Source organism: Mauremys mutica, chromosome 20, assembly GCF_020497125.1.
Source record: "Mauremys mutica isolate MM-2020 ecotype Southern chromosome 20, ASM2049712v1, whole genome shotgun sequence".
NCBI classification, from domain to species: domain Eukaryota; kingdom Metazoa; phylum Chordata; order Testudines; family Geoemydidae; genus Mauremys; species Mauremys mutica.
In genome coordinates, this window is record NC_059091.1 from 21,056,873 (window position 1) to 21,080,707 (window position 23,835).

At 56.9% G+C, this 23,835-nt stretch overlaps 1 protein-coding gene across 2 annotated transcripts; it reads left to right on the forward strand.

The window, feature by feature from the left end:
• The first annotated feature begins 4,612 nt into the window (after nucleotides 1–4,612).
• Nucleotides 4,613–22,698, forward strand: LOC123353445 (protein GPR108-like). 2 transcript variants are annotated; one of them, XM_044994535.1, is made up of 18 exons: nucleotides 4,613–4,768; nucleotides 8,001–8,120; nucleotides 9,565–9,615; nucleotides 10,195–10,292; nucleotides 10,936–11,081; nucleotides 12,297–12,391; nucleotides 12,801–12,872; nucleotides 13,515–13,616; nucleotides 14,514–14,647; nucleotides 14,792–14,867; nucleotides 15,790–15,863; nucleotides 16,460–16,577; nucleotides 17,206–17,336; nucleotides 17,997–18,040; nucleotides 18,174–18,223; nucleotides 18,351–18,434; nucleotides 19,113–19,246; nucleotides 20,881–22,698. In XM_044994535.1, exons 1-18 carry the CDS (start codon nucleotides 4,658–4,660, stop codon nucleotides 20,951–20,953), a joined length of 1,713 nt encoding a protein of 570 aa, XP_044850470.1. In that variant the 5' UTR covers nucleotides 4,613–4,657; the 3' UTR covers nucleotides 20,954–22,698. The 2 variants fall into 2 exon arrangements, with proteins under 2 accessions (XP_044850470.1, XP_044850472.1); XM_044994537.1 differs by having other exon boundaries at nucleotides 10,936–11,048.
• Nucleotides 22,699–23,835: the final 1,137 nt, after the last annotated feature.

Consider the following 23,835-nt stretch of genomic DNA (forward strand, 5'->3'; position numbering starts at 1 on the left):
AGTTCTTCTTCACACAGCCAACCTGTGGAACTCATTGCCGGGGGATGTTGTGAAGGCCAAATGTATAAATGAGTTCAGAAAAGAATGAGCTAAGTTCCTGGAGGACAGTTCCAGCAATGGCTATTAGCCAAGATGGTCAGGGACCCAGCCTCATGCTCTGGGTGTACCTAAACCTCCGACTGCCAGAAGCTGGGGCTGGATGACAGGAGAGGCATCACTCAAAAATGCCCTGATCTGTTCATTCCCTCTGAAGCATCTGGCACCAGCCACTGCTGGAAGACAGGATCCTGGGCTAGATGGAGCATTGGGCTGACCCAGTATGGCCATTCTTGTGTCATTATGGTCCCCCTACCCTTGTGGTTCTAAATATATTTCAATGGGCTTATTTATGGGAAGGGTTAAAGAAGGAGAGGAGGTTTTTTAGGTGGCGTGACAGAGTTAAATTAAACCTTAACTAGGTCTCTGAGTTGCTAAGGTAATACAAATAAATAAATAATAGGTCTGTCAAGCAATTAAAATTTATTATCGTGATTAATGGCACTGTTAAACAATAATAAAATACCATTTATTTAAATATTTGTGGATGTTTTCTACATTTTCAAATATATTGATCTCAGTTACAACACAGAATAGGAAGTGTGCAGTGCTCACTTTATACTGGTTTTTGATTACAACTATTTGCACTGTAAAAAAACAACAGAAATAGTATTTTTCAATTCACCTCATACAAGTGCAGTAGTGCAATCTGTTTACCATGAAAGTTGAACTTACCAATGTAGAATTATGTACAAAAAAACTGCATTCAAAAATAAAACCATGTAAAATTAAAGAGCCTGCAAGTCCTACTTCTTGTGAAGCCAATCGCTCAGACAAACAAGTTTGTTTACATTTGCAGGAGATAATACTACCCAGTTCTTGCTTCCAATGTCACCTGACAGTGAGAACAGGTGTTCTCATGGCACTGTTGTAGCTGGAATCGCAAGATATTTACGTGCCAGATGCACTAAAGATTCATATGTCCCTTCATGGCTCAACCACCATTCCAGGGGACATGCGTCCATACTGATGACAGACTCTGCTTGATAAGAATCCAAAGCAGAGCAGACCGATGCATGTTCATTTTCATCATCTGAGTCAGATGCCACCACCAGAAGGTTGATTTTCTTTTTCGGTGGTTCAGGTTCTGTAGTTTCTGCACTGGAGTGTTGCTCTATTAAGACTTCTGAAAGCACACTCCACACCTCATCCCTCTCAGATTTTGGAAGGCACTTCAGATTCTTAAATCTTGGGCCGAGTGCTGTAGCTATCTTTAGAAATCTCACATTGGTACCTTCTTTGCGTTTTGTGAAATCTGCAGTGACAAGTGTTCTTAAAATGAACAACATGTGCTGGGTCATCATCCGAGACTGCTATAATATGAAATATATGGCAGAATGTGGGTAAAACAGAGCAGGAGACATACAATTCTCACCCAGTTTGTTCAGTCACAAATTTAATTAACACATTTTTTTTTAACAAGCGTCATCAGCATGAAAGCATGTCCTCTGGAATGATGGCCAAGTCATGAAGGGGCATATGCAGGGTGGGATGGGGCTTTGGGGGAAGGGGTGGGGTGAGGTGGGGGTGGAGTCTGGGCGGAGCCAGGTGGAGCACTCTCCGGCAGGTTAAAAACTTGGCACCTGTGACGTTTCCACATTTTCAAAATGAAAGTTTCTTCTTTTTAGTTCCAAGCAACGTCTCATTTTGAAATGTTCATGAATGTATAGCAAAAATGTAAAATTTATTTTTAAAAGGTCAAAATTGGAATCAAGTATCGGGGGTAGCCGTGTTCGCCTGGATCCACAAAAACAACAAGGAGTCCGGTGGCACCTTAAAGACTAACAGATTTATTTGGGCATAAGCTTTCGTGGGTAAAAAAATCACTTCTTCAGATGCAACGCTGCTAAATTATCAAAGCAAAATGTTCTGATTGACTCAATGGCTCAATATTTTTTTGGATTACTCCATGAATTTTTGATATTTTGACTTTTTAACCTGATTCGAGATCAAGATGTGGAAAAAATTTCAAAATACCAAACTCTTGCAGGACAATTTCCCACCCCCAGTGATGAGCTGCCAAAATCTTAACAACTGGTTCCCTATAAAAAAGTTCTGATTTAAGAGTGGGGGAGGGGCCGAGGCAGGGGGAGACATACTCGTGGGGCCGGGGGGCCCTGCAAAGCCTGGGGCAAATTGCCCCACTTGCCCCCTCAGCAGTCCTAGAGCTTGCAGCCCCCTCCCCTCTTACCTTGCCGGCAGCTCAAAACAGCAGGACGACTCCGGAGCTCAGCTGAGCTGCCCAGCTGATGCCGACGGCTGGCCACGCTACAGCTGGGGGGAAGCGGGGGAAGGGCTGGGGGAGCCTCAGCCTCCCCAGCTGGGAATCCTGGGAGCAACAGGATGGTCTGGCCCGCGGACTGGAGTTCTTTGCCCACCCCCTGGCCCTTTAACAACCGGTTCTCCACGGAGGTCTAATTTTAGCAACCGGTTCTTGGGAACCTGTGGGAACCGGCTCCAGCTCACCACTGCACCAGCTCTAGTTGTGATCCCACTGGCTTTCAGCTCAGCGTTGCTTTATTGCCATAACAAGCGAGAGGAGTGTTGCCAAAGTGAGAAAGCTAAGCTACTAGTCTTCATTTTAACCCCTTTCATGGCCTATCCCCACCCTATCTATCCCCTCTTATAATGTATCAAGGTATCACATCCACACCAAGGCCATCCTCTTTCCAGAAATGATGGCAGTCTTAAATGTTCATTTAAACTTTTTCCCCCACAAGCATCTTTGAGCATTCTCCAAGCATTTTCTCCTTCCAAGCCTTCCTTAAAATTCTTCTCTGCTGGGATGCTCATAAAAAAACTTGATGGGATGAGGCTACTGATTTGAGATGATCAGTTTTTCATGCTAATCAGTATCATCTCATTGTTTCCTTGTGCTCCCCTCACCAGACAGCTGTTTATTTGATCACCTGCTGTCTACTGTCTCGGTCTGTAAGTTCTTTGGAGCAGGGACTGTCTCCTTGTTATATGGTTGGGGCCTAAAAATGCTATTGCAAGACACCTAATAATCATGAATTAATTAGCGAGGGTTAGGCAGAGGTGTTGGGCTGTAGGCAGAGGTGCTCTGTCCTATGACTCAGCTGGAAGCCAAGGCTCCAGTGTGGTATGAGGAGGGTGCGGTGCAGATGCAGTTTTGTAGATGAGACATAAAATTGCAGCACCCAGCAGTTGTGGTTATGGAAAAGCCCCTGCTGTTTTGGCAAGTTGTGATGAATTATTCATGTTCATAGTTCACCTGACTCCAGCAGCATCTATGCCAGGACCTTAAAACAATCTTTACTAACACGTATGTACTGAGCTTCAGAACCCCTCTGGGAAGCCTCACCCCTCCCTTGGAAAATCTAATGGGAATAGAACCAAAGGGTCCTGACTCCCAGCTTTCCACTGCTCTAACCACTAGACTACACCTCCTCCTAGAGCCAGGATAGGACCCGGGGTCCTGGCTCCCAGCTCTAACTGCTAGACCAGGGATCGGCAACCTTCGGCACGTGGCTCACCAGGGTAAGCCCCCTGGCGGGCCGGGACGGTTTGTTTACCTGCCGCATCCACAGGTTCGGCTGATCGTGGCTCCCACTGGCCGTGGTTCACCGCTCCAGGCCAATGCAGGTGGCGGGAAGCGGTGGCCAGCGGGAGCCGCCATCAGCTGAAAGTGGCAGGTAAACAAACCGGCCTGGCCTGCCAGGGGGCTTACCCTGGTGAGCCAGGTGCCGAAGGTTGCCGATCTGTGCTAGACCATCCCCCTCCAATCCCGCCCAGAGCTGAGCCTAGAACCTGGGTCCTGGCTCCAACTGCTAGACCACCCCTCCCCACAATCCCTCCCAGAGCTGGTCCTAGATCCCAAGCGTCCTGGCTCCCAAGTCCACCCTTTCCATTGTCTCAGGGCAGGGGGTTCTCAGACTTCATTGCACCGTGACCCCCTTCTGACCGCAGAGAGGGGACTGAAGCCTGAGCCCCCATCATCCCAGGCAGGGGGGTTACACAGAATCCCAAAGGCTTCAGCCCCAGGTGGTGGGGCTCAGGCTTCAGGCCCTGGCGACCCCATTAGAATGGGGTCACGACCCACAGTTTGAGAATTAGGGATTTTGCCATTCACTGCCCCATGTTGCTGCAGAGCTGCTATACCCCCCGCAACAGGTGGCTGCAAGGTAAAGGTCCTAGAGCATCCTGGGAATTGTAGTTCCAGCCAATGATCTCCAGGAAGGGGAAGCCTCTTTGGCTAGGCATCATGGGAAATATAGGGTTAGCCCCTCGGGCTGATGGGAAATGTAGTTTCTAGCGCTAGGCATCATAGGAAATGTAGTTCCAGCCCAAGGCAGCATGGGAAGCGCTACCATTGGTGCGTTTCCCTGTCAACCTCAAGGTCTGTGGGCGGGGATAACTGACATCGCGCTCGTATGGGTTCACCTTCCCGGTAGGGGGCGGGTGCAATCGACGAGGTGGGCGATGATTCGCGGCGAGGCGGCGTCGCGGCGCGCCGATTGGCGGACGCGGAGGCAGGCGGGGGGGCGGAGGCTGAGTGGCCGGAACGGGACGAGGTGGGGCGGCCAGCCGGTGCCCAGGGATGTTCGGCCGGAGTCGGGGGCGGCCCGGGGCCTCGGGGGGGCTCCTCCCGCTGCTGCTGCTGCTGCTGCTCGGGGGCGCCGCGGGCCGGATCCACCGCCTGGTGCTGACGGTGAGCGCGGCCTGGGGAAACCGGACCGGACCCTTCCCCCTCCCCCTCCCCCTCCCAGGGACCGGACCGGACTCTCCCCCCCCCAGGGACCGGACCGGACCGGACCCTTCCCCCTCCCCATCCCCATCCCCGGGACCGGACCGGACCCTTCCCCCTCTCCCTCTCAGAGACCGGACCGGACTCTCCCCCTCCCAGAGAGCGGACCGGACCGGACCCTTCCCCATCCCCGGAACCGGACCGGACCCTTCCCCCTCCCCCTCCCAGAGACCGGACCGGACCGGACCCTTCCCCCTCCCCCTCCCCGGGACCGGACCGGACTCTCCCCCCCCCCAGGGACCGGACCGGACTCTCCCCCCCCCCCAGGGACCGGACCGGACCCTTCCCCCTCCCTCCCCCTCCCCCTCCCCCTCCCCAGAGACCGGACCGGACCCTTCCCCCTCCCCCGGACCGGACCGGACCTCCCCCTCCCTCCCCCTCCCCCTCCCAGGGACCGGACCGGACCCTTCCCCCTCCCTCCCCCTCCCCCTCCCAGAGGGTCCGGTCCGGTCCCTGGGGAGGGGGAGGGAGGGGGAGGGTCCGGTCCGGACCCTCCTCCCCCTCCCCCACCCCGGGACCGGACCGGACTCTCCCCCCCCCCCCAGGGACCGGACCGGACTCTCCTCCCCCCCTTCCCAGGGACCGGACCGGACCCTTCCCCCTCCTTCCCCCTCCCCCTCCCCCCTCCCCAGGGACCGGACCGGACCGGACCTTTCCCCCTCCCTCCCCCTCCCAGAGACCGGACCGGACCCTTCCCCCTCCCTCCCTCTCTCCCTCCCCCTCCCCCTCCCCCTCCCAGAGACCGGACCGGACCCTTCCCCCTCTCTCCCTCCCCCTCCCAGAGGGTCCGGTCCGGTCCCTGGGGAGAGGGAGGGGGGAGGGTCCGGTCCGGACCCTCCCCCTCCCTCCCCCCCCCCAGGGACCGGACCGGACTCTCCCCCCCCCCAGGGACCGGACCGGACTCTCCCCCTCCCAGGGACCGGACCGGACCCTTCCCCCTCCTTCCCCCTCCCCCTCCCCCCTCCCCAGAGACCGGACCGGACCCTCCCCCCTCCCCAGAGACCGGACCGGACCCTCCCCCCTCCCCAGAGACCGGACCGGACCCTCCCCCCTCCCCAGAGACCGGACCGGACCCTCCCCCCTCCCCAGAGACCGGACCGGACCCTCCCCCCTCCCTCCCCCTCCCCAGAGACCGGACCGGACCCTCCCCCCTCCCTCCCCCTCCCCAGAGACCGGACCGGACCCTCCCCCCTCCCTCCCCCTCCCCAGAGACCGGACCCTCCCCCCTCCCCCCCTCCCCAGAGACCGGACCGGACCCTTCCCCCTCCCTCCCCTTCCCAGCCGGACCGGACCCTTCCCCCTCCCTCCCCCTCCCCAGGGACCGGACCCTTCCCCCTCCCTCCACCTCCCCAGGGACCGGTCCGGCCCCCTCCCCCCTCCCCGGGACCGGACCGGCCCCCTCCCCCCTCCCCGGGACCGGACCGGACCCTCCCCCCTGCCCAGGGATCGGCCCGGACCCTGCCCCGGGTACCGGCACCGACCCCTCCCACCTCCTGTGGAAGGACTGACCCCCCCCCCCCCCCATGAGGCCAACTCCTGAGCTGGGAACCCCCTCCCCTGGGACAGGACTGGACCCCCCTCGGGTGGGGGATCATAATCCCAGGATGGGACTTCCTGACCCTGCCTCAGTTACTCCTTCCCCATCATCCACCTGGGCCCTTCCACATCATCACCGCCCCCGCCCCCCACAACTGTCCCCTCTGCCACTCCGTCCCGTGGCGCCTGGCCCTGACCAGCTCCTCCCTTGGGGACCCCTAACGCAGCAGTTCCTGGACTTCCAGCGGTGGGTGAGAGGGGGGGCCTGGGTAGCTGGGGGACCTTATGTGGACAAGGCCATTGGTGTTTGGGGGATCACCAGATGAGGCCTGGGGGAAGTCCGGAGCAGATCTGAGTTTGCATGGTGTTGAAACAATGTCACATGAAGACATAACAGGCTGATTGTCCAACGCCTGGGCTGTGGTTACGTGTGCGGGCAGCCCAATGTTTCTGGGGTGTGGAAGCCCAGATAAGGAACAGGGGGTTGGCCCCTCAGGCATGGGCAGCTGCGAAGGGGGTCAGCCAGGTTTTCCAAGCTTTCTGTTTTATTTCAGTATGTGGATGATGTTTATCTAGCAACTGAAACGCAAATAACGTGTATTAGCTGGGACACTAGATAACAGAATTAAATGATCAAATGAACTCATTGGCTACATGGGGGGTTGCTTTCTTTCCACATCCGCTGGATGACTGGCTGCCCCCCATTCTACTCACCCAACTCCCCCCCCCCATCCTCCAAACCTGTTCTTCTCCGTCCACTGCTCCCTCTCCTCTCACACATCCCAGTCTGATCTGGGGGCAGGAGATCTATTATTTTCATTACAAACAGACCAGAGCTCAGGTCTAACATTCATGTGCGCTCGGAGGGGGTGCTGATGTCTGGGGTTTGATTTGCCCCCTTAACAGAGATCGGAGCTGGCTAGGAAGCTTGGATCCAGGTGTGAGCTTCCCTACGGGCTGGGAGGAGTGCTCAGTTCTCAGGCTTTGATTTAGGCAGCGTCACAGCTGACTCCCTTCTCCGGGAGAAAAACATGGCTCAGATCCTGGGCTCAGTCCCGCTCTGAGCCTGTCCGGGGCTGAGCAATGAACTCGTCTTCTTTAAGCAGCTGTGTCAACGGGAGCAGCCCATCACTGCAGTTTGTGGGCTGGGTTAGATTTAGAGCAGTCCCATCCCTATGGGTCACCACGTTGCCAGGTCCCAGGTGACCCTGTGTGACGAAATGGCGCTTGGCTGATGCAGACACGTGAGCTGGATCCAAAAACCGTTAATCTCGCTCCTGCTTCAGCCTCTGCTCACCCTGCGCCTCGGGAGTCACTTCCTCTTCTGAAGGGGAAGCAATTCTGATGCCTCTGCAGCTTGCGAGGTGAGATAAATCTGGCCAGCCAAGGGTGGAAGAGGCGTGCTGGGCCCCACTCATCTCTCTGGCTGGCTGCACCAGCCTGACTGAAAAGGCCACCTCGAGGCTTGGCCCCCTGGCTGGAGGCTGCTGCGTGGGGCTGGCCCTTGTTTCCCATTCAGGGGAGTGGCGTGTTTTGCTGCTGTTGCTAGCCAGCCTAATAGGCTTGGTCGTGTGATGGCTTCCTGCCTCGTCTATTTCAGGGCGAGAAGAGGGCTGACATCCATTTGAACACCTTCGGCTTCTACGCGAATGGCTCCCTGGAGGTGAACGTGAGCCGGCTGCATCTCGGCCTTGGCAGCGCCAAGCAGGACAAGCCTTGGGTAAACGCCGCGGCTCTTCTCAGGAGGACTCAGTCACGTAGTAGTTCGTGGTGCACGCCAGAGAGCGACCACCCTCCACCCCCCTGTGATTCCCAAGGGGACTGTGGGTGTGAATGGTACCGTGCCAGGGTGCTTCACACCTGCGGGGCGCTCCTGCAGTGAATCTAGCATTCTCACCAATGGGAGCAGAGATGGCTGAGTTGAGCTAAACTTCAGGTCTGAGACACCTGCTGTCCTGGGTTCAAATTAGGCAGAGGAAGAATGGCCCAGGTCCCTAGCCTACATAGAAATCAGTTCTATGCTCTGCCACCGACTTCCTGTGTGACCTTGGGCAAGTCACTTAGATGGAGAATAGAGGCCCAGAGAGATACTTAAGGGGGGGGAAGATGTTAACAGCACTGGGAAGGTTAAATACATGAAATATTGTGAGGTCGTGTGTGGGGGGGCTCGTTTAAGTACCTAAGGCAGATCAGATCCCTGGCTCTGGCCTATACCCTCAGCTAGGCCAGCTGGGGGAGGGTTTTGTGTGTGGATGGGACGGGGGGTAGAGGCAACCACCCGAATAAGAGCCCGAGTTAACTCTGTGACTGCGGTGGAGACATACCCTAGACCAGTGGTCCCCAGCCTTTTTGTGGCCAGTAGCACATTCATGTTTTCAGAAGAGTGTGGCGGGCGCCAACAATTTTTCAAGGCTTATTTTGTATTTGTACATTAAATAATACGAAAAACATCATATTTAATGTTACATAATATATGAATCTAGAGAGAAGCCGCGAGGACAGAGAACACAGGCGCCTGCAGCCTCAGAGTTCTCTGTCCCCGGCAGGCGTGGAGCCGCGGCTTCTCTCTGGCTTAAGCCACGGCCCTGCGCCTACCTGGGACTGAGAACACCAGCGCCCGCAGCCTGCAGCCCCGGAGTTCTCTGTCCCCAGCAGGCGCAGGGCCGCGGCTTGTCTCCCTTGCTGGGCACTAGGCGGGTGCACATAAATGCCCTGGCGGGTGCCATGGCACCCACAGGCACCACGTTGGGGACCGCAGGTAGAAGCAGCCAGCAGGGCCCCCCCTCCAAGGGTCTGTCCATAAAATCTGTAATGCATTAGGGGCTGGATGGGTCCCTTAATTTGGTGGGTTTCAGTGTTCCAAGGGGTGGGTGGGTCTTAACACGTTTTTTGAGGTTGGCCAAATAACTTATGGACAGCCCCCAACACTCAGTCCATTTGGTAAGAAATCCAAGTAGCCGGATACCTTCGGGCCTCCTGGAGCTGATCAGCGAGCTGGCCTGGAGGGCCGTAACTGTATCATGGGGCATCTTCATGCCTTGTATGGGAGACACTGTGGCTGGCTGCCCCACCTGAGCCTTCCCCATCTGCCGAAGGCTCAGGGATCTGCCCCTTGCTGGTGGAGAAGGGCTTGGTTATAACAGATGAATCCTTTTTCTTTCCAGGTCGGCTTCAGCTTGTCCAGGACGAGGATTCGCGAGGCCCTCTCCTACCCAGTGAGTTGCCATTCTCTGTGTGCGCACGAACTCGTCAGAGTTTGTTTGGGAAGCGCTGGTGTTCTGGCGGGGGACTGTTTTCGGGGGGCAATGGGTGATGTGTTTCTCTTGAGTGACCCCTTCTGGCCGATGCCCTGAGCACTGCTGACTGGCTTCACCGCATGGAACCCAGACGGGTTCGCTAGGGCTAGGCTGTTGCAAAGGAATCCGGAAGGGGGAATGTCCAGAATCTGCCATCAGTTACCTCTGGGAGCCGCTGGAAAGACTGGCATTAGGGGAAGTGAATGTGAATCAGTCCCTTGGAGAGGCAGCAGGGCCTAGTGGGTAGCGCTCTGGACTAGAAGTTGATAGGACCTCAGTTCTGTTCCCAGCTGTGCCACTGACCTGTTGAGTGTCACATCCCCTCCCTCCCTGTGTCTCGGCTATTTAGATTGTAAGCTCTCTGAGGCAGGGACTGTCTCTTACTATGTACAGCATCTGACACAGCAGGGCCCTGATTTGGGGCCTAGTGTAAATCCTGATGGTGGTAATTAAGAGAGTTTGTACACGTGTTTTTTGTCTGATCTGACGGGGGGGCAGTTTTCCTCTCTGCAGGGAAAGGAATCTCATAACTGCACCTTGGAACAAACCGGAGCGGAGTCACGAATCCTCTTCCTCATTGACGTCAAACAGAAAAAGCAAGTGAAATTCTGTCTGTGCTTATATATATTTCATTGGACTCCTCATCTGGCCTCCCGCTAAATTGACTGGAGCCATTAATGGCAAATTAGCCTAGTACCTTGACTCTTCCGGGTCTAGGGATCAGAGCAGCCCCTAGCAAATATGCAGACAGCTCATGTTGTCACCAGCACTGCCTGCAACCACCCCTGATATCAGGTGGTATGTGAGAACCGAGTGAGAGATGACTGGGATTAGAGAGGGAATAAATAAGATGAGATAACGGTGTATAAATTAATGAGTGAATGGTAGACAGAAGATCAGTCAGGTGCTCCTATGTATCCGCGTGTAACAGGAGGTTACACAGTGAAATGGAAAAGGCAGCAAATAAATCAAACTGTTACTTTTACTCTGAGCACTACACCCTCCCAGCCCTCTCCCAGCTGGGAGTAGAACCCAGGAGTCCTGGCTGCCAGTTATAACCACACATTCCTCTTTGAGAGCTAGGAACAGAACCCAGGAGTCCTGGCCCCCAGCGACCAACTAAACAACCCTTTGCATAACTGATCCCATCCCCTCTCCACGTCCCTTCTGACTCTTGGAGGCGAACCCATCTCCGTTGTGTCACGCCTCCCGTACTGACGCTCGGTTCTGTCCTTTCAGAGTCCAAGTGCGGCAGCTCGGAGAGCAGAAGAAGCTGCAGATTTATTCCGGTCTGCTCCCCGAGGTGCAGAATGGAGGCTCGGATAGCAAGGACCAGGCTGCTGCCAATAAAGGTGAGGGAGACTGGACGCGGCTTAGACACCCAGGTCTTGCTGTCTCCTATTTGCCTGGAGTGAAGCAGCCTTCTCCATGCTGCTTAAGAAGGGGCTAGTTTTCTCCCTAACGAGAGCGCTGCAGTTAATTGCTTAACACGGCAGGTGCATCTGATCCCGCTAGGATTGCTCCATGCTCTCAATATGTAATTCGGTGTGCTTCTGGGGTACCTTTGTTCCAAGGCTCTCAAAGCGCTAGGGGGAACATGGCCAGATACAGATGTAGAGGGAACCCGCTGCTTGAAATGCAGCCATCTCGGGGGTGGAATGTGGCAGCTATTTAATAGCCACCCAGCACTGGCACTCATGTTTAGGACATAGCTCAGGAACCAACCCATGCAACAAACCTCGATGCCAACTCTGCCCACATATCTACACCAGCAACACCATCACAGGACCTAACCAGATCAGCCACACCATCACCGGTTCATTCACCTGCACATCCACCAATGTAATATATGCCAGCAATGCCCCTCTGCTATGTACATCGGCCAAACTGGACAGTCTCTAAGGAAAAGGATAAATGGACACAAATCAGACATTAGGAATGGCAATATACAAAAACCTGTAGGAGAACACTTCAACCTCCCTGGCCACACAATAGGAGATTTTAAGGTGGCCATCCTACAGCAAAAAAACTTTAGGACCAGACTTCAAAGAGAAACTGCTGAGCTCCAGTTCATCTGCAAATTTAACACCATCAGCTCAGGACTAAACAAAGACTGTGAATGGCTTGCCAATTACAGAACCAGTTTCTCCTCCCTTGGTTTTCACACCTCAGCTGCTGGAACAGGGCCTCATCCTCCCTGATTGATCTAACCTCGTTATCTCTAGCTTGCTTCTTGCTTGCTTATATATACACACCTGCCCCTGGAAATTTCCACTCTTGCATCCGACGAAGTGGGTATTCACCCAGGAAAGCTCATGCTGCAAAACGTCTGTTAGTCTATAAGGTGCCACAGGATTCTTTGCATGTTTAGGACAGGACGTTGAGGCTACCTCATTCCAAGGAGGCAGGTCATTGTTGTTCTTTCCCAGTCACAGCTGCGATGGAGGCCCTGTTGTGTTGGGTGTTGTTTTTCTGGGGAGCAACGGATGCAAGGGCCTGAAAGGAGGTGGGGCGGGGGGGCTCCCAGCCTGAGCCTCGCTAGCAGGAGCTGGAGTTAATGGCATCTAGTTCATGACGCAGGGGTGTGTTCGTTCTTCCAGGCACAGAAGGACAGCAGAAAGCGCCTGGCAAAGAACCTAGTAAAGCGCCTGATGCGGACGACTCCCAGAAGAAGACAGCGGCCGAAGGCAAGCAGGTAAATGCCCTTCAGGGACTGAGCAGAGGGCAGTTCCCAGGCTTCCGCCAACCCAGCCAGCGGCTGCCGCCTCCTGATTCCAGTGCCGTCCTCTCTGCAGAGCCCAGGGTGCCAACTGCCCGTTGTGGGGCAGAGGCTGGGGAGAGGGGTAGACTTCAGAGGGCTTTGGGGAGCCAGTGGCTGGATGGGAAGCGGGCAGCGATAGAGTCCCGGTCGTTGCTCACGCCAGCATGACAAGCAGCCCTGGCCCCCGGACCAGCAGCTGGGAACTGTAGCACGGCTGAGCCACGTAAGCCAGGATCTGGGTGATTCCCCGGGCAGAGCAAGCCCTGCTCGTTCCTCCTCTCCCACGTGTGGCAGGCGACTCCAGCTCTGTGTGCATTGGTCCTTACTGGCCTTTCTCGTGCAGCAGGATTCCAGCCACGGAGGGGAAAATCTGTTCCTAGATCTAGACAGCGTGAACGACTCCTACAACTTCAGCGTAAGTGTCGCCCAGCTGGATGGAGGAAGGGCCTTCCTGCAACAAGCCAACAGCTCGTGTTCTTCCCCGTGTCGTCGTCCCGTTTCCCCCCCGCCAGGCAGACCTGTGGGCCCATCTGGCCTGGCATTCCCCACCCCCATCAGACCTGTGGGCCCATGTGGCCTGGCATCTCCCCACCCTCACTTCCAAGGCAGGTCAGCCTGTCCCGACTATCCTGGTATCTCTGCTTCCCTGTAGCCTGTTCCCCTCCCCTCCCGGCCACATCAGATCAAATAAGTGGCCTGGTCCAATGGCATCCCGCCTCCTGCTGTGTGGGGCGAGGCCATTGGTCGGCCTAGTCTGGTATCCCTACCTCCTTGCTCAATGGGCCCTGGACCCAGCTGGCCTGTCCTGGCCAACGAGGGCTGCACACTGCTCCTTAGAACCGCTGCTGGGTTGACTTGCTCCCCGCTTTTCTAGGGCCAGAATGGGCTGCAGCCCAGGGAGGGAGGGGCAGAGCCCCTGGAGTCTTAACGTGTCAGTAATGGGAACTCCACTGAGCAGGGGGGTATCCTCAGCCTGTCTCCTGCAACGAGTCAGCCTGGATAGCTCCGATCAGAGCCCTGACTGGTAACTCGGGTCTCCCCGCCTCTCTCCTTGCAGTTCCACGTAGTGATCGGCTCGGAGGCGGAAGGGCTGTACAACCTCAACTTTCACAACTGCCACAACAGAGCCCCGGCAAACCAGATGCCGTACGACATCACCGTGAGTGTGCAGGCAGGAGAGGGTCATCCCCCCTCCCTCCAGCAGAGGCAGCAGAGTTCTAATCCTCTGGTACAGACTTCCCCTCTCTGCCTCCGGGCGGATTAGAAAGCAGAGTAAAGCACTGGTCTGGGAGTCAGGAGACCTGGGTCCTATTCCCTGAGTAAGCCACTTCCCCCCTCTGTGCCTCAGTTTCCCCATCTGTAAAATGGAGATAATGATACTGACCTCCTCTGCGAAGTGCTTTGAGCTAGATATTTGTATTGCTGTAGTGCCTAGGAGCCCCCGTCATGGCCCAGGACCCTCCTGTGCTTGGCGCTGCACAGACACAGAATGCAAAGCCAGTCCCTGCCCCAAAGACCTGGTAACCTAAGTAGAAGCCCAGGTGCTCAGATACCCTACACAGAGCCCCAAATGCTTGTCATGCTGCCATAGACTGGATGAATGGGTTACGAGGGATCCTTACTGGGCTGTGGTGTACAAGTGTCTGGGATTCGAACCCAGGTCTTCAGTGTTCCAGTCCAGGGCTTTATCCACCAGGCACAGCTAGTCTAGAGCAAACTGTGGGCCCGCCACGCATCTCCAAAGCCACAGCACGCGGGGGAGTTTGTCATACATCCTCGGTCTGTGTTTGTTGGTCCCAGTCCCATCAGCCTTCTTCTGCACCCCTGCTATGGCAGATCAGACCAGTGAGCCCCTCTAGCCTGGTAGCCCCCCGCATGTTGGATCAGCTCAGTGGTCCATCCAGTGTTCCCCCACCTCTCCAGACCAACGCAAGGGACCCCTCTAGCCCGGAGCTCCCCTGCCACCCTGGATCAGATCTCCTGGCGGCCCTGTGCGGTGGGATGGTTTTTTCAGTCAGCATCTCCCCCAGCCATAGCTCCCGCTCTGCCTCTGCAGGTGATGATCCGAGAGAAGAACCCGGATGGGTACCTGTCGGCTGCTGAGATCCCCCTCATCAAACTCTATCTGGTCATGTCCGCTTGCTTCCTGGCCGCGGCCACTGTGTGGGTCTACTTCCTCTGCCAGCACAAGTGAGCCCCACCCCTCTGATCGGCTGTGTCCACACCGCTTTCCCGGGGGCAGGCAGCCTTCCTGTCTCTTGTACCCCACCTTGCCCCCTTTCCACCCCCAGAACCGCCATGGGCATCAGCCTGATTGCGTCTCTCTACCCGCAGGTTCAGCGTGTTCAAAATCCACTGGCTCATGGCTGCCTTAGCGTATACCAAGGCCCTTTCTCTCCTCTTTCACAGCGTAAGTAGCCAGCTATGCCGATGCAGGGGGGCCCAGTGACAAAGGGCTTGAGAGACCTGGGCGCTAGCCATTGGCCTGCTGGCTGATCCGGGCCAGCTGCGCCTCCCTGCCTCAGTTTCCCCATCTATGAAATGGGAATGATGCTGCCAAGTGCTTTGAGATCCATAGATGAAAAGCGCTCTGAGCGAGGTGTTTGTAGTATGGTCGCTCTTAGGAGCCCCAGCCATGGACCAAAGCCCCATTGCACTAGGTGCGGAACGCACACCGAAAGCCGGTAGAGCCTGGTGTTATTGAACAGCGGCCCTACCTGAGTTCACTGTAGTCGGGCTCCCGCCGACCCCCGTGAGCCTCGTCCTCAGCTTAGCGGGCGTGTCTCTGTCTAAGAGGTGAAATGTGCCCAGGGCCTGCTGGCTCGGGGTATTGGGTATGGCTGGGGAAGACGCTAGCCTGTAAGGTGTTAACCTGAAGCCAGCGCCCCTTGAAAAGAATCGGTGCAAACTGAGCATGCTGGACTGACTGGTCCTGGGGTCCGCTCTGTTCTCAGCATGCTGGCAGGGACAGTGTCCCCCTCCCTCCCTACAAGCCTGTGTCACCCCTGCTAAGAATCTCTGACCCTTCTCAGGGAAGGGCAGATCTACCCCCAGGAAGACAATGGTGTCTCTGGCATGCGGGGCTGAGACCTGTCAAACTCATCTCATGCACTGGCTGCCTGACTGCCGTCTCGCGATGGCCGTTAGTTACCCTGCCGGGCAGGGTTGTTGGCACGGAGGTGAATGACTCGGAGCCCCCCTGGCTTTGCCCCCAGCTCCCGAACAGGCAGATGGCCCCTTTGGGTGGCTATGGTGGGCGTTCTCCCAGCCTGTCTAGCCGGAATCAGGAGGCTCCAGCTGAGACCCCGTTCTCTGTCCCCTCTCTCTCTCAGATCAACTACTATTTCATTAACACCGAGGGTCACCCGATCGAGAGCTTAGCCGTCATGTACTTCGTGACCCACCTGTAAGTGCAGAGCGTCTGGTTACGGGGCCTACGTGGAGGGAACATATTCTGTGATATTCTATAGCCCGGCATCACAGCTGGCTCCGGGATGGGGGCCTGGGGGGAGCTTGCAAGTATTGTAGTCCCAGTTTCTCCCACCAGGGGGCACTGGCTGGGGTGTGGTGCTTGTCACCACTGGGAGGGTTGCTGGGGAGGTATCGCTACTACAGTCCTCCCAGCAGGAGGTGCCCTGGAGGGTGCCGTAGGACATTGATTGCATGGAGCTGATAATTGCAGGGGATGGTGTAGGAGGGCTGGCTGTGGGCGGAGCTCTTAGCCGCTCCAATCCCAGCCTCTCCCAGTAGGGGACGCTGTATAGAGCGGGGCAGGAGCACTGGCTGTGGCGGAAACTCCTGGATACTGCAGTTCCAACCTCTCCCAGCAGGGGGCACTGTGGGGAGCAGGGGCAGTTGCGCAGGGGAGGGAGAGCATCCCAGTTTCTTCAGTCCCAGCACATTCTGGCTCAGGAAACGCACAGCCCCTCCGTGGCTTGCCCTGGGCCAGCCCTGCCTCCCAGAACAGGGCGCCCGCCTGAGTTGCCTCTGGGTGCCTTGCAGGCTGAAGGGCGCCCTGCTCTTCATCACCATCGCGCTGATCGGGACAGGCTGGGCCTTCATCAAGTACATCCTGTCGGACAAAGAGAAGAAGCTCTTCGTGATCGTCATCCCCCTGCAGGTGAGGGGCGCAACGGCTGGGGGGAGCTGGCTACGCAGCGGCCACTTCTGCGGTTGGCCGCCTCCTTGCCATTCTGAGTCAGAGTCAGAGCGGTGACCTTCAGAGTCAGAGCGGTGCTGGGTGGGGACGTTGGGCTGGAGTGGGGCTGCTGGATCTGGTTCTGTCCAGGCTCCTTTCAGACTCCCGGCGCTGAAAGCGAATGATTCGGGGAAGCGATTCCCTTGGTGAAGCACCATCAGCTCATGGATGGAGCCCTGGGCAGGACCTTGGGAGACGTGGGGTCTGCTTCCCACTCCGCCCCTTGTCAGATGGCTGACTTCGGCCAAGTTGCTTCCCCCCGCCCATCCGTGCCTCAGTTTACCCATGTGCGAGATGGGGATAATGGTCCTGTCCTTCCTTGTGGAAGCGCTTGGAGATCTCCAGATGAAAAGTGCTAAATAAGAGCCAGGAGGTAGCGCCCTGCTCTCCTCTGGCCTCCGGGCAACGTCCTGCACCGGGCAACGCGCATCTTGGCAAGCGGGGGGAAGATGCAGGGCACACGCTGGGGTGGCAGGTGTTTAGGCAGCGACGGTTAGTGCCCGCCCAGGGCTGTGAAGTCCCTTCACCACCCGCCTTTCCCATTGCGCAGGTGCTGGCAAACATCGCTTACATTATCATCGAGTCCTCGGAGGAGGGCAGCAGTGACTACGCCTCCTGGAAGCAGATCCTCTTCCTGGTGGACCTGCTCTGCTGCGGGGCCATCCTCTTCCCCGTGGTGTGGTAAGAGCCGGGCCCGCCTTGGGTTGGGCCCCGCCAGTTTCTCGCAAGCTGAGCTGGGTCAGTGCTTGGATGGGAGATGGAGGAAAACTGCAGGGTGGGGGTGTCAGTAGGGGGCGCTCTCCCAAGGCAGCGGTGACCCTGATGCTGCTGTATTGCAGGATGGGGGGTTAGTAGGGGGTGATCTCCCCTCAGAATCAGCGCTGACCCCACGGTGCTATGGGGGACCGTCACGGATGCATGCATAGAAGATGCTGGAGAAACCCAGGGTGGTATAAATTATAAAGGGAAGTCCGTCTCTCTGGGGTCATGGTGGTGCCAGTCACTCCCCCCCCCCCCCCCATGGGCCCCCATGGGAAGTGTCCGGTGCAGAGGGGTGTCCTGGATGTGCACACTAACCTGGGGGGTTGACACAGTGCTGGGGATCGATGGGACCATTGAAGGCTTCATGGGGTGGGGCAGGGGGTGCGAATCTTCCCACAATCCCATGGGAGTCATTGCTTTGGCTTGGCCATGTCCCCACGGCGGTGATCTTTGCATCCTGCCCCTGTGGGCCATGGGCCCAGCGGGCTTGTCTGCTCCGGGCCAGTGGAGTTGCCCCTGGGAAACGCGGCTCCAGAGCCGAGGGCGGGAACTGCTGAGCGTCTGTTTGTCCGTCCGCAGGTCCATCCGCCACCTTCAGGAGGCCTCCAGCACAGATGGCAAAGGTGAGTCCGTCTCGGCTTCCTCTCGAGAAGCCCAGCTGCTCCCCCCACCCCCTCGCTCTGAGGGGGCTCTGTCCCCCTGATCTGGAACCTGCTCCCAGCACCGTGTGACAAACTCCCCTTGTTTTATTTCCAGCTGCCACAAACCTGGCGAAACTGAAGCTTTTCAGACATTACTATGTCATGGTAGGTGCCCCCGGCCCTGGCTTCTCTCTCAGGGACGCTGGCAGCGCCAGCGCTGTCTGCGTGACGGGACCGGGACCCTGCCCGCGGCCTCAGTTGCTTTCTTTCTCTCTCTCTCCCCCTCTTCCAGGTGGTGTGTTACATTTACTTTTCCCGCGTCATTGCCATCCTGCTCAAATTCACCGTCCCCTTCCAGTGGCAGTGGCTCTACGAGGTGAGGAGGAGGGGAGGGGAGCAGGATTCCTGGCTTCTATTCCTAGCAGTGTCACTGATCCACGCTAAGATCCTTATTGGCAAGACGGGGGACATCTCCCTTCCTCCCAGCTGGGCTCTGGGCATGAGTGGTGGTGAAGTGCTTTGAGAGCCATCGGTGAGGCCAGGTTTTCTTGCCTCTGGACTGGAAGTGGCGACTGGGGATCTCCAATGCTTTGCTTACCCTGCAGCCCACCCAGCTGAGACTGTGAGATGGTGCTAAGTAGACATCTGCTGGGCCACTACTTGGCTAGGAGACCACCAGGGAGAACCCAGCTGCTTTGAGAAATGCTGTCATCAGTGGGACTCTTCCCGCTGGCCACTGCAGCAGGCTGGTGCTAGGGGGCGCTGTGCTGCACTCGGTCAGATTTCATGTAAATCCAAGAGTCTGAGATAGCTGCAGCCATTTCAACAGCCTCCCTTTCCCAGGTCAGTTTCCTGCCCAAATTCCAGGGTAGGCAATACACATTCAGGCCTCGTTTTTTCTTTATCACTCATTATGTGATTCTTCCCTTCCCGTCCTAAACTGTTGCTGTGCGCTGTTATGTCCCACCCCAGAGCCTGCTGCATTTCAGCAGCAGCTGCACTGATCTTGGATTCCGCTCGCTAGGCCTGAGGACCCTTCTTTCCTTCCTTGCAGCTCCTGGTCGAAGTATCCACCTTGGTTTTCTTCATCCTGACGGGATACAAGTTCCGCCCGGCTTCGAACAACCCTTATCTACAGCTGCCCCAAGATGAGGAGGAGGAGGAGGAGGAACTGCAGATGAATCAGGTGTAAGCAGCTGGATCTCTGGGTGGGGCTGAGAAGAGGGAAGTCAGGCTCATTCCCAGTGGTACTGGGGCTGGGGAAACTCGCCCGCCTTGTCTCTTGAACATCCTGGGACCACCAGGGCTACAACCAGTTTGCCTGCATAGAATAGCTATTTGGGTCTGAGTTATTCTGGGTCAGTTTTTCCCCCCCTGTGTGTGAACCTGATGAGTAAGCTTGGCAGAATTCGATGTTTATGGTTTTGATGGATAATAGCAATGTTTGTTTTAAAGTATTTTCCCCTCATTTTTATCACTTTTAAACGTTCACAAGGAAAATCGAGGAGGGGCAGACAATCATTAGCTAACGACGTGGCTGTTGAAATTGACATTAAAGTTTTAAATGCCAATTGGCAACGTCCCGTGGCAAAATGTACCGAGTAAACAGCCTTCGATCAAACTCTGCATTTTTCTTACTTTGCCTCTCAGTTATCGATGGAAATATTTGTGTGTGGGGAGATGTCGGGTGAAATCCACCTTCGACGTTTACCACTAAAAATCGAATCCTTCCAAGCTCCCCTGTGGAGGTCAGACTAGATCAGTGGTTTTCAGACGTTTTTTCCTGGTGATCCAGTTGAAGAAAATCGTCAATGCGCGTGACCCAATGGAGCTGGGGATGAGGGGTTTGGGGTGTGGGAGGGGGCCCAGGGCTGGGGCAGAGGGTTGGGGTGCTGGAGGGGGTCAGGGCTCTGGGCTGGGGCAGAGGATTGGGGTGTGAGGGCTGTGGGGTGGAGCTCAGAATGAGGGGTTTGGGGTGCACGAGGGGGCTCCAGGTTTGGGGGGGCTCAGGGCTGGGGCAGGAGGTTGGGGTGCAGGAGGAGATCAGGGCTCTGGGCTGGGGGTGCAGGCTCTTGGGTGGGGCCAGGGATGAGGGAGTTGGGGTACAGGAAGGGGCTCTGGGTTTCGGGGGGGGGTCAGGGTTGGGACGGGGGATTGGGTCACAGGGTTGGGGCACAGGCTTACCTCTGGGGGCTTCCGGTCAGCAGCACAGCCAGGGTGCAGGAGCAGACTTCCCGCCTGTCCTGACACTGTGGACCGCGCTGCGCCCCAGAAGTGGCCAACAGTAGGTCTGGCTCCTAGGCGGAGGCACGCAAGCAGCTCCCCCCCACAGACACCGCTCCCATCCCGACTCTCATTGGCCGGGAACCAGCCAATGGGAGTGCAGAGCTTGTGTTTGGGGCATGGACAGCGCGCGGAGCCCTGTGGCCCCCCTGCCTACGAGCTGGACCTGTTGCTGGCCACCTCCGGGGCGCAGCGTGGTGTCAGAACAGGTAGGGACAGGGTCCCTGGCAGCTGAGCAAGGCGACCCAGTGCCTTGCATTCCATGATCCGAACTTTGAAAACCACTCGACTAGCTCATGAGGGTCCCTTCTGACCTTAAAGTCCGAGTCATCTAGCTCCCGCTCCACAGTGCAAGGTCGAGGCGCTAGGTGTAGCGGGTGTTACTGCTTTCCATAAGGGAGGGGGAATCTTAGCAACCTGCCATGATACCCCTGCCGTTCCAGGAGCTGCAGGACCCTTGCTTGGGCTGTAGAGGAAGCAGCCAGATCTGATCCATCCCATCAGAGTCTGGGGTCATGTGTCTCGCTTTCTCTCTGCAGGGTCACAGAAGCCGGCGTCCATGAGGGTCTCTCCAAGCTGAAGAAGAGCAGGGCCGCCCGCGAGGCGGTGTGAGGCCGATCCACCCAGAGTGTCGCTAGCGCCCGGACCGTGGGGAGGCCGCCGGGTCCAAGCCTGCGGCCCGGCCGAAGATTCCCAAGCAGGACAGAGAAAGCTGGGGTTTTGTGTTGAATTCCTGCCTCTCTGCTCCCCTGCCCCACCTTGTGGCAGTGCTAAGAACTGCATGGCCCTGTGCAATTCCAGCAGCTGTTCCCAGAACCAGGCCTGTTCTCCGGACTGCAGGAAGTTCAGACGAACTCTGGATGGCTGAGGGCTGCTGTCTCTTGTACGGGGCCGGGGGTGGGGACTTTGGCCCTTCTCCTTCAAGAGTGGTCTCCAGACCCAATCCATGCATCCCTGCTGCTGGCTTAGATGCATCCTCCACCAGCAGCCCCCACCCTCACCGGTTCTCCTACCCCCTTCTCCTTCACTCCATGACTAGCTGGGGCCGACCAGCCTGCCTAGCAAAGGTGGAGCTGGAGTTAAACACCAACATCTGGCTGGGGTCAAAGAGGTCCTGTACCACTGGGGTGAGTCGATAGATCATTCCCGGGCAGAGGAGAAATAAGTCGCAATCTTCAGCTGAGACTAAGAGCTCACCAGCCCGAGGGTTGCTGGTGTTGCTGAGCAACAGGCCAGGATCTAGACAACATCTGAGCAGTGACGCTTGGCTCACGCTCATCTGGATCTCGGTGGCACCCTGAAAGGTGTGGTACCCTTTAGCTGTAGGCCATGGTTTTCACTCTAGCAGTAGTGGTGCCTCCTTCCTGGGAGAAGCAGTTTTTCAGGGGCACGTTGCCCCTGGCTTCTTGCTAGACCCTGTCAGGTGGTGGGTTCAGGTGTGATTCTAGCACTAATTGGGACCTCAAGGCTTGCGTCTTGGTTGCACTCGCCTCACGCGTCTGTCTGCTCTGCTGATCTCCCCAGGAGCTGGCTTCGTTCCTGCTCAGACCCCAGCGCTAGATCCTGCAGGCTCAGCTCCTGCCCTTGGTTACCTGCGCATCTCTGTGGAAACTGGGGTTCAGCCTTTAAAGGGAGCAAGCTGGGGCTGATGGAGGAGAGAACCCGGCTTAATTTCGCTCCCTGTGAGCTGGGGCAACCAACCTGCTCCTCCAGTGGAACAAGTCTAGCTTTAACCCTAGACACAGGGTAGGTGGGACCCGCTGTATCCCGGCTGCGGTCGGCTCAGCACCCCTGGAACAGCAGGCCCGGAGCTGCTGTGCACCAGTCTAAAGGCAGGGGCAGGCGCTAACATTGCGAGGCCAGGAATGATTTTGGGACCAGGCCCCTGCTTGTGACACGGGCAGAGATCAGGCCGGGGTAGAACAGCCAGTGTCCCGATCTTAAATGCATTTATACGACCTGCCCAGTGGCTGCAATGTGGGGGAGGGGACCCTCCCCACACTGCCAGGATGGGGGTGGGTGACACCACCCTCTCTCTGGCTGCCTCTGTTACTCTACCGAATAACTCTGCCCTGGGTTGTGATGCCCTTGTAAGTGGGGGCTCAACAACCCCCCCCCCCCCACTTATTGATTTAAATTCCTCATTATTACTGGGAATGGTGATTATCACACTCTTAAGCCTGGGTGGATCCCCCATTGTCTCAGCAGGGTTGGGTCAGCATACCCACGGTGAAAGGAGTTCCTTGGCTTCATTGTAACTTGCTGCACTGCCTGGCACGGGAGGTCTCCGGCTTTGTCTTAGGGGGGTGGGTGGGCTCTGTGCATTCCACGCTCGTGTATAAATGGCCCTTTCCGTATCTTGGCTCTGGCTTGTCATTCATTTGGGTAAAACAGCTGCTCTGGGACTGCGGCTTTTTGAGCATGGAGCGTGCGACGGTGGCCTGAGCGGAGCGTTGTGACTTGATCCTAAAGCCGTGTTCATCCTAAAGCACGTAGTATCCAGTTATGATCTAGGCTCTAGGGTGGAAGGACCTGAGCCTGATCCATCAGCCCTGGTGCCTGCGTGGGCAGGAGAGGGGAAGGCTCAGCCCCAACTCTCTCGCGCAGGCATCGGATCAGCGTTCACCTCCCCATACCCATCAGTACCCAGCTCGGATCAAATTCGGTGAGGAATCCTGGGCGTGCAGCATGTTGCGTATATGCTAGGAAGAAGACGGCGCTGCTAACGCTGTCAGCTATTTAACGGACTTAGGGTAGCCCCGGGTGATGCTTGCATGGCTGCAATAGGCTTCCCTGCCTGCGGTGGTGCTGCACCACAGGAAGGTGGCTGGGGGGTGCCATGGAAGCAATTGATTATACGTATGACTGTAACCCTCCAGGATCATTGATCTACAAGGTCACAACAGCGCAGCCCCCAGTGCGGGTTGTGGCCCTGAGGCTCCCCCTGCCGCCCTAGGCCAGGGAGCTTCCACGAGGTTTCCAGCTGGCAGTGTCAATTTCACCAGCTAAGCATGAGTTGCTGGCTTCCAGGCCCTCACTCCAGGAAAGGAGGCAGGTTCAAGGGTTGGGTTGGAGGGTGGCGGCTGGGGGGAGGGATTGTGCTCTCTTTGGGGGAAGGGGGGGGGTAGAGCCCTAAGCACAAGAGGGCTTCTCCAGGCTATCATATCATCACAGGGGGTTCGGGCACAGCTGCCACGATCCTGCCTCTGCCACAGCCTTCCTGCATGGCCATAGGCACCTCACTTTAGCCTGTATATGAAAGGGGGAGAACAGCCCTACCCTGTGGCCCCAAGGGGTTGGGAGAATAAATACACTTGCAGGTGTGAGGGGCTCAACTACTACTGCAAGGGGGGCTGTCAGTACCATGGATGGGGGGAGGGGATAACTTAGGGGGCAGCTGTAGGTCAATGACTCCTGAAGGCAGATGTAGCCTCCCCCCAGCTCTCCTGCCTCTGCCCTTCCCTCCATGGACTGAGATGTGAGATTTCCCAGGA